At 41.0% G+C, this 20,196-nt stretch overlaps 1 protein-coding gene across 5 annotated transcripts in view; it reads left to right on the forward strand.

The window, feature by feature from the left end:
* Window positions 1–20,196, forward strand: part of kcnq1.2 (potassium voltage-gated channel, KQT-like subfamily, member 1.2) — a 160,509-nt gene that overhangs the window by 73,024 nt on the left and 67,289 nt on the right. For all 5 annotated transcript variants that reach the window (XM_086027109.1, XM_086027111.1, XM_086027107.1 and 2 more), the window contains one exon: window positions 18,746–18,821. In XM_086027109.1, coding sequence (XP_085883235.1) covers window positions 18,746–18,821 — 76 coding nt within the window. The remainder of the gene's footprint in view (window positions 1–18,745; window positions 18,822–20,196) is intronic.

Raw genomic sequence — 20,196 nt, forward strand, 5'->3', positions numbered from 1 at the left:
TACAGTATATGTATATATGTACATGTATGTGTATATACATTTATATGTATATATATGTCCATTATATGTGTGTGTATATATATATGTATGTATGTATGTATGTATGTATATATGTATACGTACAGTATATATGTATATATGTACATATGTGTATATATATGTACAGTATATGTGTGTGTATGTATATGTATATGTGTGTATATATACGTGTGTGTATATATGTACATACTGTATGTATATATGGTATATATGTATACACACATATAAATATATATATATATATATATATATATATATATATGTGTGTTTATGAGGAGATGTGCTGCGTGAAAGTGAAAGAGTGCAACGCGACATCTGGGGCGTGTGCTGTTATTGTGCGGGTGATTCATGTCGATGGTGGTTAGGCCGTTAAACGTGTTGAAAAGGCATGTAGTTTGGAAAGAACAAAAGTACGAGACGGGCGGTGCCTGTTGGTGTTGATGACTCAACCGTGTAGAGGACAACCGTTGTTGGACTGCCATTAGCATCCGCTGCCATTTCAGTTTGACTTGGCTTTAGTTTTTTTTTACGGATGAGATGGGCCTCGCTTGAGCCGGCCATGTACGTGATGTTACTACGGAAACGCCACATAGAGACCGTGTTACAGTACATAGTACTGATCGATCCTTCTTTGAACTGCATCAACCATCATAAAATAGCGGACATACAGTCCCCCCCCACCGATTCATAAATTCACCTATTAATATTGTTATATCCTATCCTCCTATCTTCGGCTATTTGCTGAAGAGCTTACCTATTCTATTCACGTTTTTTGGTGCTCTTTCTGTAATGCTCTAAGATGGCTCAAGATGGCGCCAATGTCCTGGCTAATAGGAAAGTAATGTTTTTCGTCAAGGAAGTCCGTTGAAGTGATACATCTTGACAGAGAAACGAACGTCTTTGTATGTCGGGGTGGAGCTAAGTTTCGCCTGGGTTGTTGGTGGAACTTAGGTTAAGTTTTGTGTATCATATGTGTATGTATATTTTTTTAAGTCAAAGAAATAGGGACTGGGCCGACCCACGAATAGTGCAAATCTTCTTAAAATTGACGCCCATTACAAGACATTCTTGAAAAAAATGGGAATGAACTTCCAATAAGCTTTTTCTATAAAAAAAAAGGGGCCTGCCCCCCCCCCCCCAAAAAAAACTCAACAAAAAATATATATTTAAAGAATATCGTTTATTTCACTGCAACACTGTCACTTACTTAGAGTATTTTCCCTCTGTACTATGTACAGGTTAAAATGAGTGTTTCTTCATACTTTATGTGTAGATGTATGTTGGTGTGTATGTACATGAGTATATACGCATAGTTACTTCGTATATTTACATAGGTTTGATTCTGAATGTTGCCGTTACTGTTATACATTAACGGCTACATTATGCCGCCGTCTCTGTGTGACCTATATCTTTGCTGCTGTAACACTGAAAATTTCCCCACTGTGGGATCAATAAAGGCCTTCTTATCTTATCTTATCTTATCTTATCTTAAATATTGGGAAAAAAAATCTGCAAATAATTGAATCCGCAGGTGCCGAACTACAAGTATATAGTTCTCCAAAGTAAAGTGCTGTCACATCACAGTTTGTGGTGCATTTACTTTTGAAACGATTGATTACTCAACAATTTTTCAGCTATTTCCTGCAGGCTTCAGAAGAAGAAAAATTACAAAATATAATCCGGTAGCATAGTGGAGCCAAGCCAATCAACAGAGCTGGGCATTTTCCTAAAATTTCCCCGCCCGTTTATCGCCTTCCGCCGTCCGTCTATCAGCCTTTTTGTCCGGCCGGGCGAAAATATTAATCGCCGGTCCGCCTGTCATTTTAAACGGGCTTCCGTTAACGGTTCCATCTACCAACTTCGACCAACTTCCTCTCATTTTATTGTTGAAAAATGCCATTCTCCGTCATTTCATGCTGTTTTTAAATCGTACTTTCCCTTCATGACAATTCATGCAGCATGAGTAGTATTCCTGCATCCCATCTCGAAAGCTGCTCTTGAGGTAAGTAAAAGTCAGCGAGGAAGAGAATTGACCAGAAGATTGCGTTTTGGTTTGAGTGGGCGGGCTTCCTCTTCCCCTCTCGTTCTGTCAGAACTGTCAGGAAGCAATGTGAAAATATTGGCGGGCCCGCGCCGTCGATCGGTAAGTCTTGCGCAGGCGTCTGCCGAAAATGGAGACGTCGCCCCAACGCCTCCTCCGCCTCCTTATTCTCTGCTTATCCACTCCTCCCACTCTCAGTCTTATTTTTTTCCAACGTCAATATTTGACTTTGTCAAAAGTCAGTTTCACTCGGCCATGCGGGACTCGGATGGTCAATCAGAAACCGGCCCACCGAAAGAGTCTCAAGAAGCCATGTCTGAAAAGATATAAGAGGTGCTCCATTTTATGTCAAATGGTGGATTTCCCCGGGGGTGCTTCAAAGACGAACTTGTCCCAGGAACCTAGAACCGAATTTGAAGCTATCCCTGCATTTTCGATTGAGCTCTCGTTAGCTTACGCCGCTACTGGGGCCTATGATCTTATCTACTTAGCGCTGTTTCATTACGCCACTGTGGGAATGAAAGCAATTATGGGATTAGCTGCATTTCCTCATTATCTCGTAATGTTTTCCCCTTGCTTTATCGTTGGTCTTATCTTTCGGCAGCGTGCAAATAATCCCAAAACAAACGTAAGCGCGGGGCAACACGCCATAAGGGAGGTTTGTTCATTAGCCAAGCAGTTCCCACTAACGTCAAAATCAAAAGGGAGTTGCAGGATTGTGTTTGGCTTGAGCTCTCAACCAAATCACTTATCTGAACATACATTTTATTTTTAGCCGGAGATCATTTGCATTCGGGACTCCAGGAAGTCCAGTGTTTGCAATGTGCTGGATATCCTCCGTGGTTACATTAGATAACCGTTTTTTTGCCTCTAGCGGTGAGTGAAGAAATCACTGAATTAAAGCGACAAAATGTGCCGTAGTGTTTAATGTGGCACATGAATTCATAAATGTGATCTAAAAAAGGCCAAGGGGAAATACGAACAATGTTTGCTGTTCATATGACTCGCAATTGGGATGTCGTAATCATCTGTTGAGTATTTTAGCAGAAAATTATTTGACTGTGTTGTTTTGAAAACCCAAAACGCTAGCGCACAGGTGTCAAACTCAAGGCCCCGGGGGGCCAGATCTGGCCCGCCACATCGTTTTTTTTGTGGCCTGCGAAAGCAAATCACATGCTTGCTGAAATCTCTGCCGAATTTCAAATTGTCATTTGGAATGAATAATAACTGAAGTATTGCAAGCATTTTCGTTCTGTGACCAAACAATCCGTTCTCAAAGTAACTTTAACTTGAAGCCAAGCAAGCTATCAACCTAGACTTCTAATTTCAAAACTAGTCACCCATTTTTTTTTTTTGTTCATATTTAACGATATGACGGCGTGCTTAATCATTTTGACGGTTTCTTACTCATACTAGGCCTCTGAGAGAAACCTCAACAACAACGTGGCCCCTGACAAAATTGACTTTGGCAACCCTGCTCAAGCGGGTCCACCAGACTCATCAACTTTCAAAAAAAAAAAAAAAAAATACAAACACCATGCAAGGGTTCATTTAAAGCGGTGCCAAGTGCTGAGAAATCATCAATCGATATACACATTCCGATCCATAAATTCATGTGTTTTATTTATTTGCAACTCCCTGTGCTCATGGCGCCCATTGAAAGAACCGTCATATCACCTTAGTTGGTTGCTTTTAAGCCTTGACGTGACAAGCAGTAATCATAAGCCATGTCGGCCCCCCATAGCGGAGAGCAGGGACAAAGAGGCTGACCGTTGTGGCAAAGCCTAATTAAGGAGCCAAATGAAATGTCAGCCTGCCCTCCCCCCGCTCAAGCCCGAGTCACGCATGAATGTGAGATAAATGCTTGACTTTAAAACAAACATTGTTCCATCACGTAAACATTTGTGGGCTTGCCGAGCAAAGCCGGCACGCTAAGTCGTCCTGCTCTTGTCTTGTCCCCCGTGTCCAGCCGTTTGGACCGGTCTTGAACACGGGGCCGATGTGTGACCAGCACCACCGGCAGGCCCTTGACCCCCCCCTGCTCCCCGAGGACCAACGGGGCGTTGTCCTCGCCACCAATGGCCTTCTATGCGCGTTGGCATGACCGAGCATGCGCTTGGATTACTGGAGCGCTGTGAAAGAGAAACGGGCACAATTTAATCCAAAAATGGCGGCTGTGGGGCCTTCGTGTCAGGGGTTGTACTAGAAAATGACTTGGGCAGGGTAGGGGGGCAAATTAAAAGGTACAGGCCTAACCACCCCCCCCACAAAAAAAAAAAAAAAAATGCTCTCCATGAGTGGGGAACCCCCCTGACTGGCAGCAATAAATAGATTCTTTCTCTAACATGCCTAATCCTGCTAAACAGCAACAAATCCTATTAGCCCATGAATGATAAATCCTTCCAATTCCTCCCCCACGGAGGCAAGAAGAAGGACCCAAATCGCCCTCCTCCTCCTCCCCGATGATCGTGCACACCCAGACACGCTAGTAAGCGGTCACCCAATCACATGGCCTGGTCTGCGGGCCATTTGGTGCCAGGCTGCATAAAGTGACTGAACAAGAAAAAAACTTTGAATTGCTCATCGTGATGGTTTATTTACAAAATTAAATACGTTCGTATGTGTATTTTTATACACTTGTCGAAACTTCTCATCTCAGTCACGTGAGACAACGGACAGTGGCGCCTGGCGCGCATGACTTGGCAGCGTGGGGGTCGTGTAATGCGGGCATAGAGACGCACATGAAGAAGACTTTCACAACTGACGCAGTATAAGCCGCAGTAATATTTGTCGTTTTTTCGCAGGCCTGTGAGTATTGTTATTTTGTCGGTCTACATGTGTCGCCACACCATTTGTGTCCACCTACTCCATTACAACACCGCCACTTAGATGCTAATCGTTAGCCCCGCTGTCGTGTTTCCCATTATGTGGTAGCAGAATTTAAGGCAAAGTTACATGCTTATTTTAATACACAATTCTCCTTTGTTTGATGTTTAATTTGACCCTAAACTTAACCAAAAGTGGCAGCTTGAAGCGTGTAGTGTCACTACCACCATATGCTACTCACATCTCAATTTTGTGCTTGCAAGTCAAAGCAAAAAAAAAAAATCAGCCCAGCAATGGCTCATAAGTCCGGTGACCCGTATTTAAATTCACCACTTTCTCAAAAAGTAAGCCCACAAGCTAGCAAAAATGATGTGAAAAATAAGAGGTGATTACAGAAAAAGAAGAGCCTACAACTTCCAAGAAAAAGAAAGATGCTAGAGACACCATCAGCAATCCGACTGATTCTCACGCACTGAGCCCGCTCACTTTAATATGTTTTGACAGGCTTGCAACCGAGGCAATGAAGCCTTCAAAACTGCCAAGAAAGCACTGAATACATTGTTTCCACTTCCACTATCCGTGTCAAGCGTATTTTCTGCAATGCTGTACAGAAGTAACACTTTTCAGGTGTTAATTTCTCCCATTACCCCAAGACGGGACCGACTTGTTGAAGAAAAGGAAGTGCAGGGCTCCCACTGATTACAACGACATCATTCGGCATAACGGAGAGCTGTGTTTTTAACTAGATGAAGCAGTTTCTGGAGAAATTGCACACGAATGACCGAAATACTGAATGAAAACAATATAGAAGCGTGTAGTGATATTGAAGGAAGTGGACTGCTGTGGAAAGACATGGAATGATGTGGAATGCTATTGAATGCTATTCAAAGACATTGAATGATACGTAATGATATGGAATGATATAGAATGCTATTTGATGACATGGAATTAGGTGAAATGATATTGGTGAAAAATGTGGAATATTTGGTATGTGGGAATTGTAGAAATGTTGAAAATCGTTTCCAAGGTGGATCATGGTGTTGAATGTGTCATTGGAAACGAATGGGGGAATTCCTGTGTGAAAATGTATAATTGTGTGGCAGGTGGAAAGGTTTTGCACTGCTGAAATGTAGCAGATTGAATGGCAAGGTGACTTGAATGTGGTCAACGTTTTGAATTTCGAATAGGAACAATACAAGCACTAACGCACACCCTCGGGAATGAGTGTGGAATTTTGTTGGTGAAAAATGTGGAATTTTTGCTATGTGGGAATCGGGGGGGGGGGGAGTGTTGAAAGTTGATCCCAAGGTGATTTGAATTGAGCTGAGCATTTTGAATTTTGAATGGGAATGAATTGTTGAACATCCCATTGGAAATGAATGGGGAATTTAGGGGTGAAAATGTGGAATTGTGAGAAAACTATCCATGTTTGGAATGAGAAAAGTAATAGCACACAAAGTGTGAATTTTTGGAATATGGCAAAGTTTGAATGGTTTGAATCTGTTGAGAAATGTATAAGTAGTTAAGGATGAAAACGGTGGAGTAATACGTTCAGCGTTCACACAATAATTATTTTTTGTTTCTGTGCCGGTCCATCAAAATATTGCTTTTCCATGAAACCGGTCTACGGCTCAAAAAACACTTTTCCTCATATGGACATACAAGCTTGGGTAGACTACCTCTGTTTCAAAGCCAGTAGTTGCATTAAACATTAATCGTGTTGAGATAAAATGCTGTGTGTGTCATGTTTGAAATTTTGTGGGTATGAATATTGCTGTCAGGTCAATTTGTAAATTCACACAACAAAACTCGGGCCAGCAAAAGTGTATTCCCTCCCATTTCATTTTTTTTTTTTCCATTTTCAAAATCGATTTCAGTTTAAATTTCAGTTGACCACACAATTATCCATATGTACAAAATCGATGAACAATCAGTCGATTATCTTATTATCATCTTGAGTTTTTTTCTTATACTTCTTTTAAGTTGGTACAAGAACATCCCCGATCAATTATAAGCTTAAGGTCACGATTAATCGTTTCTACGATTGACTTCTTTTTTGCACTTGAGAGAGACTTCCAAGCCGTTACTTTAAACATTGCCTGGAAAAGTTCATCACAGTTTTATGACAGCTGCAGTTTAGAACTGATTATTTCTGTTTCCATTATTTCCTTGCGGGACAAATTGGAGGTGGACCAGTGCCTCACATTAGATCCTTCGACTTGGCTTTAGTACATTTGCATGTCGGATCATTGCAAATGCGGCGTGTCAAGGAGTGGGATACTCAGTTTCCATAACAGGAAGACCTGGAAGCCCCAAGACGGGCCCAACTGTCGGACAAAGGGGGTCTATCTTACAAGCGGTGCAGCACAGGTGTCACTTCTTGTTTTCTGGCCGGCGTACAGTGGCCACATTGTTCGCGGAGCACTTGCTACGTGTTTTCGGGTGTGGTCCGCCGCATTACTCTTGGCTTCATGAAGTCCGCTTATGAAGCGATGCTTCCAATTATGGGCAATTAAGCTCTTCTAAGGTTTCTAGGCTGCCGGCTTGGCAAGGATATTGTCGGTCATGTGTGTCACATGTCAGATTTTTTTTTTTTTTTTTCGGCACAAAAAAAGTCTTTCAGCAAAAAAAAAAAGGAAAAAAATAAATAAATCCTGAAACCCTCTGCAAACAAGCAGAACGCTAGCTTTTCACAGCCATCGCCATACGATGCGCTAATGCTTCAAAATGTTTAAAGGATTATGGAAAACAGATTTTTTTTTTTTTAAACCGCTTGTATACAAATAGTTCAGTTCTCTGCCTGCCCAACCATCAAAGGAGAAATACCAAATGAAGTCATGTTTTTGTGAGCTTATATGTCAGAAAATGTGCCTTTAAAGAGGGAAGTTAACCCAAACATGTTTTTTTTTTCCAGAATATGTTCTATGCAGGCCCACTAGTTGAACTATGGCATTCTGATTAATATTGCGTTTGCGGAATATAAATTAAGCAGCTTTAAGCCACCGTTCGGATGATACAATAATCGCACTCAATTAAATTGTGAGGCCTCATACCGTGTTCTCAAAGCATTATTTGACAGCTACCTGGGTGAAGAGCCAATTATTTTTTCTTTTTCAGACTATCACTGTCAGAGCAGAGCTAAGTGGAGCTGCAGTGTTGTCGGTCGCTCAAATTTTGAACCTTTCTTCCGGCACGGCAGGCTTCCCAAAGTATGCGCTAATTCTTTGTCGCTGGAATATTCAGAATGAAAACATGAAACTAGTAAAAAGTATTATCTAACAATAATACCACCTTGAAAAATCTACGTACGATTTTAGCACATTATATTTCATAGTATAGTCTCGATGTGTTTGACCATATCTGTTAAATCAGTGTTTTTTCAAACTTTTTGGAGTCATGGCACCTTTATTTCATTGAAAAAAATCCTGCGGCACACCAGCAGCTGAAATTGTGAAAAAAAAAAAAAGCTTTTTTCAACAATATAAGTGTTATATTGTTCATATTGTATACGCATTTTTTTTTAACATTGAAGAATGATGTTATACTATAACGTCTTGAATTGGAATTAAACAAACACAAAGAAAAAAGTATTTCATAATGTTTCGTATTGATACTCGGTGTGAAACATGGGCCTGTTTGGATAAACATGCGTCACTAATTCGCTTGTCTCTAAACAAAGACGATTAGCTCCCTGCTGCTGCCACCTGCTGGTATGGAGGAGTACTACAATGTAGCAAAGACGTGATTACGCTGCCAGGCGCTAGACCGCACAGGCACACAAATGAGATCATTTCTCACCTGCGGCACACAGTTTGAAAAGCACTATGTTAAATGACCAACATGCATTCCCAAACGACAGACATACCTCAGGCCAAACGTTTACCCCGAGAGGAGCCATTAAGCCCAAATCCGTCCAAGTCTCTCATTAGACCAGTTTTAACCAGAAGCTCCGGCCAACGTCCTCCTGTTACGGTCAAGCCCAAGGCCTGGAACGGCAAAGCCCTGACACGGAATCCGATTTGTGACTCACTAAATGGCTGCTCCGAGCATCTGACGACACTCGTTTGAGGGCTCGAGTGTATTTTTGCTCACAACCCATTGACGGCTTTTATCTTGGAAACTCAACAATTTTTTATCACTTGTGAGCCCAGGTAGATAAGTTGCTGTCTGTTGCTAATATTTTGGACTCGACTGTATTTGCAAAGGTGCCAAGTGGAGTTCAGTCGTCATTAGTGGACTTGCGAGACGCGCGCTCCTCTGCAATTTCCGACCGGTACGACAAGGGAACAATCTGACTCGGATCCCTGCCAGTAATGACTGGCTGCGACATGAAGCGTGGTCATTAAACATTAAACAATCACGAACAAAGGCAGGGCGCGCCGGAAGGGCGACAACATGTTTAATGTCTCATTTGTGGCATTCTTTAGAAGTGCGGCACAGAGAGGCGCGTAATGAAACGTTTGAGGTGCGCGACTGTCTGAGACCAAAGTTCTGAATTCCGTCTTTTTCCTTCAACTCAGGACAGAAGACATTTTTTTTTTTTTTTTTTTGTGAGAAGCCGCTCACTTTTCAAGTATGGAACGCGTGACTGGTGGGTGTTTGGTGTTGCCTTTTGGATTGACTGCTTAAACATTAGTGCTTGTTTATGACTTTGGATTTCATTTGTGAAAAGTGCATTTGATGTGAAGCAAACATGAAGACCCGAGAGCTATCTATGGGAGAAAAGAAAAACATTTGGACGGTAAAAAAATCGATCAGGGGGGAAAAAGTGGAAGGTCTTGGATTGATCAAGTCAATCAGCTCCTGAAGAGGATACCGATGAGAGAAACACCCAGAAACAAACAAGAACTGAAAGAGGCTGCAGTGGAGGCCTGGAAAAGGTATTTGAAATGAAGAATGCAACAGTCTGGTGAAGTCAATAGGCCACAAATATGAACTGCTATTCACATGAAATTCGTTTAAAGTGGAAATCAACCCAAGCATATTTTTTTTTGAAGAATATGTTCCCAGCAGGCCCACTCGTTGAAACACAGCATTCTCACTAATATTGTATTTGTGGAATATGAGTTAAGCAGCAAAGTCTACCCGTTTCTAGCCATCTCAGGGGGCGGCCATTTTGTCGACTGAAAATGACATCACAACCGCTCAGGTAACGACCAATCACGGCTCAGCTTCGGAAAACAGGTCAGCCGTGATTGGTTGTTACCTGAGCCCTGAGGCAGTTTGCGACGTCATTTTCAGTCGAAAGAAGTTACAAAATGGCCGCCCCCTGAGATGGCTAAAAACAGGTGGATTAACTCATATCCCACAAACGTAATATTAATCCGAATGCCTTGTTTCAACCAGTGGGCCTGCGTAGAACATATTCTTGAGAAAAATATGTTGGGGTTGGCCTCTCTCTTTAATAACGTCTGCTTCAATACTTTTGCTCACTTGGCAAGTGGGTGGCTTCACACAAAAGGTGCTTTGTCCTGAGTTGTTGAACACATCTACTTTGTACATCTAAATGCCATCAAATAAAAGCCGCAAGCTTTTTGTTTCATATTCATGGTTTGATCTAAAACCCCGATTATTTTCCGCATGCAACAAAAACAAAGAAATGTTCGCCTTGCCCTTCCAGTACTTTTGCACGGGACCGTACAGCAAATGCACGGAGAAAACAGCCCGGTCTTGGCGTCCAGAAACACTTATGACCGTGAAGCGCGCCAGTGGGAACTTGCGGCAGTTACGGCATCACTACGCCGGCTGCGTGTTGTTATAATTCATACCACGCCGGCCTTCTGGCACGCCGCGGCTTTTTGAGATCAAACGTCCCTGAAAGAGCGTAGTCATCTTATCCCCGCGAGATGTGATAAAGGGATGTCTGTTTTGGGGCAGAACAGAAGGAGAGCACAAGTCTTTGATGAGCAAAGCACAGGCCATAAAGCTTATCTCCGCGCGCGCGCACACACACACACACACACACACACACACCGCAGCATTGCTACTCGTAGTACGCTGATGTCTAAGGCCGCCTGACTTCAAAGATATTAGAAGCACAGGATATTTGATGATCTCCCGCCAATGGGGGCTACGCCTTTTGATGGTGGGAGGTGGGAGTTCCTTTCACTTTAACCGTGCCATCTCTAAAGTGGCAATCTTCAGTGTATTCATGGCTCCAGTGAGTGTGTGTGTGTGTGTGTGTGTGTGTGTGTGTGTGTGTGTGTTGATGGACAAGGCCGTCTCTTGACTCACAACTTGCAGTTGATTAAGAGTGAAGGAAGTGGCCTTTAATCCACGGCTCATCCAGCTGGGAGCAGCCCAAACGGCCGCGGACAAAAGGGAAGTGTGTTAAAAGTCACGGTTTGTTGCCGTGTTACAGCCCCACGTCTTTCATCGTAATGTCGTAATGGGGGACCAAGCAGGACACCTTCCGGGCTCTATTTTTTTGGGGAGGAGGCAGGTTAGACTGGGCGTTTGTCTGTAAAAAAAAAACAAAAAAAACGAAAAAAACAAAAAAAACAAAAAAAAAAAACAAAAAAAAAAAAAACGGAGGTTTGCGCCGTTGTGAATGCAGCCGACTTGAATGGCCGCCACCTATCTAAAGCGGACGCTGTCATTCCCTTTAAATGCGGCGCATTTACTTACTAGACGGCTCACAGCTTACCTGTGTTCTGAAGCCGAGCCATGATTGGTCGTTACCTGAGCCCTGAGCAGTTGTGATGTCATTTTCAGTCGACAGAAGTGACAAAATGGCCGCCCCCGTAGATGGCTAAAAACGGGGTAGATTTTGCTGCTTAAATCATATTCCACAAATGCAATATTAATCAGAATGCCGTGTTTCAACTAGTGGGTCTTGAAATTATTCTTGAAAAAAATTTATTTGGGTTGATTTCCATTTTAAGTACAGTGTTTTATTTCCCTACGTTTAAGCAAAGTATTCATGTCAGAATGTGTGCTTAAGGTTACATTGGCTTACGCTCAAAAAACAGTTGGGTCAAAAATGTTCCATTTTGGGTCTAAAAGTGGACCGATTCACTACTTGGCTCAATTTGACCAAACTTTCAGTTTTTTTTTTACACAAAACAACAAAAAAATTGGGCTGCTCCATCAATTTTTGACCCAAGTTTTTTTTTAGAGCGTACAGCAGGAGCCATGGATTGACGGACTGTCCACCCAATGAAATTCATGAAAAAAAAATATATACTTTTAAATTTTTTGTAAATTATTATATTATTTTGGAATTTGTGTTTTTTTTAATTTTATTGAATATTAAGAACGGCATAATTGTGGTTGCCTGAGGAAGATCTGAAGTTCATATTTTTCAGTTGATCATTTTATTTGAATATACGATGTGTCGGGATAGGATGATTGTGCTCAGTGAGAGAAATATTCATTCCCGCCCTGATTTTTCCAAGCCCCGCCCATTAGCCACGTTCTGGCTCCGCCCCTGGCGTACAGTAATATCAAATGTTCATTTTGCGGAATAAAACATGATGAACACTATTCTACTACGGCACTGAATTGAAACGTTCGTCACGATTGGGGTACTTGAAGAGCTAAGTATTTTTTTTTTTTTTTTTTTAGGTGATACTTAGGTGTGAAAAGTTTGCGAACCACTCTTCTCTTGTATTCACTCCGGGCTACTGAACACGTGCGTGCGTCAGCGTAAACGCAGGAAACAGGAGGAGGAAGATTCCTTCTTCCTACATGTGTTTTCTCTCCCAATTAGACTCTGTGCCACTGAAAAAAAAAAAAAAAACATCAGCGAGGAGAGCAAAGGAGGTTCTCGGTGGTGGTTGTGGTGGTGGAAGAGAGGGGCGGGGGAGGGGTTCGGGGGGGGGGGTGTAATTTTCTTTCCCCATAAGTAGAGAGGGCCTCATTCTTTTCATGTTTGCTATTGTTTGTGTGCATTTCCTCCTATGTAGCCAAGGCAGGAAAAAAAAAAAAAAAAAGACAGCAGCAGCAGCAGCTCACATACTTTGATGTTAATGTTTTCTGCTCCCATGTCAAAGCATTGTCTCTCAAGTCCTTTTGTTGCCCCGCCGCCTAATTAAGACCTCAGAGCGACTTGTTGACTCCACAAAGACTCGTATTTGGGCAGAGGGAGGGTGTGTGTGTGTGTGTGTGTGTGTGCGTGCGTGTGCGTGTGGGTGTGCCTGCCTTGGCTGGGACATAGCTGGAGTGCAACATGGATTAGCTCCCCCACCCCGCCCCGCCCCGCAACATACAAAAGCGTCGGCTCGCACACAAGAATGGAGTCATTCATTTACTGTTTGAGGGCCGCTCAAGTGGAGTGTAACGGCAGTGACGCTGAGCGCTCTTGCGTCGCTAACTCCTGCTCGGAAGCGAGACGTTTTTTTGGGGGTGGAATAGAATAGAATAGAATAGAATGGAATAAGCCTTTAATCACGCGGTATTAGACAAATTCCAAATTGGCATTGACAAAAGTCAATGACAATGATAACGTCCAAAAGCCTGCAGGTTTACAACACCGCGCGATATGATGAGTGGCAGCAGTGTAAAGGGAGAACATGAATAATAAACACTGCATGTGAAGATGTAAACGGCAACGGGAGGAAGACAAAAAAAATGGGAAAAATACTAAATATGAAAAAAAAATTGGGGTAAAAAAAATCTGCCTATATGCGAGTCTGTGGTTGCCGAACTGCGTGAGTAGGCCTAATAATTTTCTTTTGCATAATGGGAATGATATGCAGGACAAACATAGCACCTCAATGATATTAACATTTGGAGTGGTTTTATTTTTGTGAAAACAAGTACAAAGTTAGTTCATGCACTTAATGTTGGTTTCTTGTTCAGAAGTTTTGTGTCGTCCTTGAATGGTAATATTTAGAGTTACAAGATACACATTAATTTACAAAAGTATTATCAAAAATGAAATATATTAAGAGCACATATTTTGCATGTATGCACATATCGTGTCCACATTTAAAATAGCATTTTTGTCATACATCCGGTTAAGGAGGGGGGGGGGGCATGTTCCTGTGTGGCCCCCCACAATAGCACTGATGAACAAATGTGGCCCCCTGCAGCATTTAAGTTGCTAATCCCTGAAGTAGAAAGCCTACTATAGATAGATGATGTGATCAGCAGCGCCAATAGTCGGCAGCAATGTTTATGGCAACCGCACCGGATATGAAATGATACATATCGTCGCTGTCCGGTAAAAAAAACACGTTTGTCCAATTTTTTGTATTTATTTATTTTTTAATTTTCGCATTAATACGATTTAGGTAACGCGGAAACTCCGTACACCTAAAAAATAAGAAAAACGCCCCCCCCAAAAAATGGACATAAAGTGTTTTTGTCCATTTTGAACGGTGCCATTAACAGACCCCGATCCAATGAAGCCGTGACGTGCAAAACCAAAGAATGAAAATCAAACCACAATACAATGATTTGCAAATCCTTTTCAACTTATAGATAACTGAATGCACTACAAAGACAAGATCTTCAATGTTCAAACTGATAAATGAATAAATATGCGCCTATTGCACAGATTTACAATGGCGACTGTACATGAATAAATTAACACAATTTATTTAGGTGAACATGTAAACATGGCAGCAATAACAGGTAGTAACATTTGTTGCGGTTGATTCTGCTCCAGAGTACATCTACAGTTTTGTACTGTATGTGACAACCTCTTATTTTGTTTTCCCCCAAAATTGTTAGTGAATAATATCTGAATCGTAATGATAACATTCAAACATGGGCAGGAAGCGTTTCGTGGAACTGTATGAAGCTGCAAAAAACATATTGGTTCTGCTCGGACCTGGATAAGCTAACTTACGTTAGCGGTTTCCAGAAAGGGGGCAAAAAGTGATGACATCACATTTCAGTTAATCCAACCTCTTAGCAGATACGCCGCAGAAACACTCGCTGGCTTCGCTTTGACGCCAACAGATGGACGAAAGGTCGCCTGTCCCCAGGAAAGCTCACTTCAAGACAAACGAGCATACCGTTTTCTGTGTGCTAAAACAGGACGAGGCAAGAGTTTGTGTCTATTAGTTGACGCGCTTTTGCCTCAAGCAGTCATGTGGGGCAAAAGCTTTCCAAATCGTAACAAGCGAACTCGTAAGACCTTATGAAAACAAAGTGCTTCCGAGCTCAACTGTCGCCATCATAACATTTTTGTACAAGCCGTGCAGGCGAGGCCCGAAGTGACTTGATGACATTCTGTCGTACAAGTGGAAAAACAAGTTAACCATTGTTAATGGTGAAATGTGGAAATATGAAAATACTCGCTTTATTACGTCCTTGTCACACAAGTGGAAAACTAAATCGACCGACCTGTTCAACCGTGCAAAGCACTCTTCTTTTAAGCAAACGTACCACTAGCAGTATGCAAATGAATCACTGAATTCAATGCAAATATATTCAGTGCATATTAGAATTGTATGTAGCGATGAATACAGGCTGTCTAAACTTTTTTTTTTTTTTTTTTATCAATACAGTCCTTTTGTTTGACTTGTTTGTACAGTCCATTTTTTTCCACTTGTCAAGTGCAGTGCATTTTTAAAGTACGCGTCTGTTGTGTTTAACTTTTAAGTACGGCACATTTGCATTTAATCCCCGAGAACTACTTGTTTTTAGACAATCAAACTTTTATGTGCAATCAATTTTATAGTATCATTATCTCGTTTTTTTTTTTTTTTTTTTTTTCCTTTTCAAAAGTGCAGTAAGTTCAAGCTGTACATAATTTTACAGGGGCTTATAATAGTCACATTTATTTATGTAGCCCTTAATCACAAAAGACTCTCAAAACGCCTCACAGGCCCACAGTTGACACATTTTAACGACATCCTCTGATCTAAACCCCCCAAGAGTTAGTCAATAATGAACTTTTTAGGAATGAAACTTCTGCCTCTTTTTTGATCAACACTTACGCCTACTAAGTAATTTTACGCTACTTGATGTGAAAAGTTTAGATGACACGGAGATAGAAATAAGAAATAAGCCACATTGTCGCTATTATGAAACTATTATCATCTTAACATTTCCCGTGACACTTGAAAACATTGAAATAGTCACTTTTTATCCCCTTATTTGTCACAGAAGTCCAACCGACCTATTAATAGTACAAGATGCAAAACAAAAAACTAGAGACTACACTTCTACTTAGTCAACCTGTTCTATGCGCCTTCACTAGTCGAAACACATATTGCTTTTGTGGAGCATGAGTTAAGCGGCAAAATCCACCCGTTGTTAGCCACTCTGGGGGCGGCCATTTTGTCACTTCTGTCGATTGAAAATGACATCACAGTTGCTCAGGGCTCGGGTAACGACTAATCCGTAGCTCAGCTTCAGACAACAGGTGAGACGTGATTGGTGGTTATCTGAGCTCTGATGTCATGTTCATTCGACAGAAGTGACAAAATGGCCGCCCCCTAAAATAGCTAAAAACGAGTGAATTTTGCTCCTTAACTCATATTTCATATTAATCAGGTAACGACCAATCAGGGCTCACCTATTTTCTGGAGCTGAGTCATGATTGGTCGTTACCTGAGCCCTGAGCAACTGTGATGTCATTTTCAGTCGACAGAAGTGACAAAATGGCCGCCGCCGTAGTGGCTAACCACGGGTGGATTTTGCTGCTTAACTCATATTCCACGAATACAATATTAATTAGAATATCAAGTTTAGACTAGTGAGGCAGCATATTATTGTATTTTTGGGTTGACCTCCCCCATTTAACTCATTCACTGCCATTGACAAATTTACTTGTCTTTTCACAGACCAGCCATTCAATCCCAGGAATTTATTTATATTTTTGTTCTATTTTTTTCAAACATTAGGGTAAAAGAGGGTTAGAAAATGTCCGGCAGTGAATAAGTTACAAAATGCATCTCAAACAGATGATATAATTTTGTGCAACAACTTGACAAAATAAAATTCAGTAAAATCAATCATGTTCTTTCAGTGTCGTTCTATTTGATTGGTGCTAAGATGATGAGAGGGTCCCAGAAAAACAATCTTCCCTGTTTTAGAAGTTTAAGAAGTTCTGTCTCCCCCCGCTGGGAATAGTGTCAAAGATAATTTTGCATGAAAGTATAACGCAGCTGTAACTGTAAACTCCCCCCCCCACACACACACACTCAACCTTCACGAGAAAATTTGACTGCTGCGATCTGAAGTGTCGTACTCGGTGTGCTCGCGCCGTGCGCTTTCATGGCTCGGATGAGCGCAGAAAAAGCCACACAGTCAACAAAATGTTCCATCCCGGCGTTCTATTTACTCTCGCAGGCTGCACAAATCATGCAAACATGCAGCTGTCACACTCCGGGCTCAGAAGGACATGCGCCTCCAAGTGAAAACAAACACATAAGTGCATGCTACACTTTGAACGACACTATGCGAGGATGACCCGTGTATGTGCGTGCGTGCGCGTGTGTACTGTTTGCATCTAGCGGTTTCTGCGCCGGCATTTAACTCCATACCAGTGGGCTTTTTTTTTTTTCTTTTTTTTTTTCTTTTTTTTTTTCTGCCTTTGTGTTGACACAGATGTGCTGCTACGAGAGCAGAGGACATGCTTTTCGGGAGGCTTTCAATGCAAAGCTGGCCTGTTTTTCCACCGCTTGGCTTTGCGCAAGGCCGCAGATCCATCTGGGAGTGGTCATATTTAAAATGTAAATGTGCGTGTCAAGGCACGACACGGTTGCTGGCGATTCTGCGGTTCTTGACTTTTTGTACAGGGAGCAAATGGTGCCGCGCTTAGCAGGAAAATTACACAGCACCCTGTCAATAGTTGATATGCTTTTCTTTTTATGATCGTTTTGTTTCCCAATGACGTTGCATTAAAAAAAAAAAAAAAAAAAAAGAGAGAAAAAAAAAATCGTTACACAACTTCAGGTTCCACTTTGCAATCAGGGTATGGTTAGGAATTAGCTTGCTACCACAATGTCAAGTCCTCATAACAGCTGTAAATTATAGATGAGCGAGAAAATTTCTTGCCAAATTGTGGGCTGAGGGAGATTGCTGAAATTAATAACAGTTTATTCATGTCTTAAAGTGGAAGTCAATGCAAGCATCTTTTTTTCAAGAATATGTTCTATGTAAGCCCACTAGTTGAAACAAAGCATTTTGATAAATATTGCGTTTGCGGAATAAGAGTTAATCCACCCGTTTTTAGCCATCTCTGGGGGCGGCCATTTTGTCTTCTGTCGACTGAAAATGACCAATGACCAAACGTCCAATCACGGCTCAGATTCAAAAAACAGGTCAGCCGCGATTGGTCGTCGTGAGCAGTTGTGATGTCATTTTCAGTCGACAGAAGACAAAATGGCCGCCCCGGAGATGTCTAAAAACGAGTGCATTTTGCTGCTTAACTTATATTCCACAAACGCAAAATGAATCAGAATGGCGTGTTTCAAATAGTGGGCCTGCTGGGAACATATGCTTGAAAAAAAATATGTTTGGGTTGACTTCCGCTTGAAAAAGACTTTCTGACATAATGAACCATTGTTGAGCACTTTCGAAGGGTCCCACTATTTCAGTGCTCCTCAACCTTTACTGAGCCATGGTGCTTATTTTATCGCATGGCACACCGGCAAATTAAAATGCCACAAAATGAATGAAAATTATTTTGTCTGATTTAGATTTATTCACAAACATACATTTTTTTTAAATATGGACGTATATTTGCACGTTAGTCCCAATTAGATGTCTTTACTCTTTCTTCTGCTTTTTTATTTTTTTATTTTTTTGCACTAGCCACAACAAAACAAGTTACAATTTGTGATTTTAGACATACGGTGTTTGACCTCATCACGTTTTCATCTTCTTATTCTGATCTAATTTTCAACAAAATCTTTTCTCTCTGTGTCCGTGTCACAGGTTGTCTCACGCCCAGAGGTCCGCAGTCAAAGTCCTGCGCCGCATGCAGTACTTTGTGGCCCGCAAGAAGTTTCAGGTAAGCGAAGAGCGAGAGGGAGAAGCAGCGCATACATTTCGTGTCATGTTTTCTTGCGGTTGCACAGGAAGAGCAATGGGGGGAGTCCCGAAAGAATACATCAGCTGCACTGTTGGTTTGCATTATGTAGCTCTGTGTGTGTGTGTGTGTGTGTGTGTGTTGTAATTAATATTTAAATACCTCAAGCCCTGCACCTGCATGTGTGTTTTTTGTGCCAAGTTGACGAAAAATCTCACTGACGGCAATCAGCGTTTGTTCCTACAGAAACAAATTCAGATGATTGGGATGTATTAAAGTAGCACACATCTTTGCTGTGGCAGTTTTTTTTTTTTTTACGTTAATTTAAACTTGTTTTGAAAAATGACGAGTCAAAATCTTTAATTAGTTTCCTGTGTTCAAAAAGCAGTGGCACGAAGTGTAGAATTATCCTGCTCAGTACAGTATAGCTAAAACCGAGCTAAGTACTGTTGACATACATTTGGGCGTTTAAGAGATTGTGTTTTTGATTTTTATTTGCCTTTTTTGGGGGAGGATAACCATTGGAACAGAAATGGAACAACCTACAAAAGTAGGACACGTGTCATCGTCCGGGTTGCTCAGTACAACATTGCTAAGATAAATAAAACAGACAGGAACCTGTTAGCATTCAAAATATTAACATCACTACATTTATTTTGTTTCGTTTGTCTTGCAGACTGCATATTTTGGGATGAGAACCATAGCACAAAAATGCCAAAATTGATGAATGAATTAATGTACACTCAGCACCCCATCTTGGCAGATGCAAATTATATATATATATATATATATATATATATATATATATATATATATATATATATATATATATATATATATATACATATATATATATATATATATATATATATATATACATATATGTACACGTGTATATATGTATATGTATGTGTGTGTATATGCATATGTATATATATATATATATATATATGTGTGTATATGTATATGTATATGTATATATGTATATGTGTGTATATGTATATGTATATGTATATATGTATATGTGTGTATATATATATATATATATGTATATATGTATGTGTGTGTGTATATATATATATATATATATATATATATATATATATATATATATATATATATATATATATATATATATATATATATATATATATATATACACGCCATATAACCCAAACCCATGTAAAGCCCCCAGGGGTTGGAATACATCCCACCGCTTTTCCATGTGCGGACAACGAGGCACTCTACCTCGGCCACGCCGGCTCGTAGCTCCGGTCCACACACTGGCTGTCAAGTTGGGACTTGAAATGAAAAATCCCCCCCCCGCCTACTTAGTCTGCTGCTTGATGTGCTCGCA

The sequence above is a fragment of the Filicampus tigris genome, chromosome 4, assembly GCF_054856515.1.
Source record: "Filicampus tigris isolate MCC_2025a chromosome 4, RoL_Ftig_1.0, whole genome shotgun sequence".
In the NCBI taxonomy this organism is placed as follows: Eukaryota; Metazoa; Chordata; class Actinopteri; order Syngnathiformes; family Syngnathidae; genus Filicampus; species Filicampus tigris.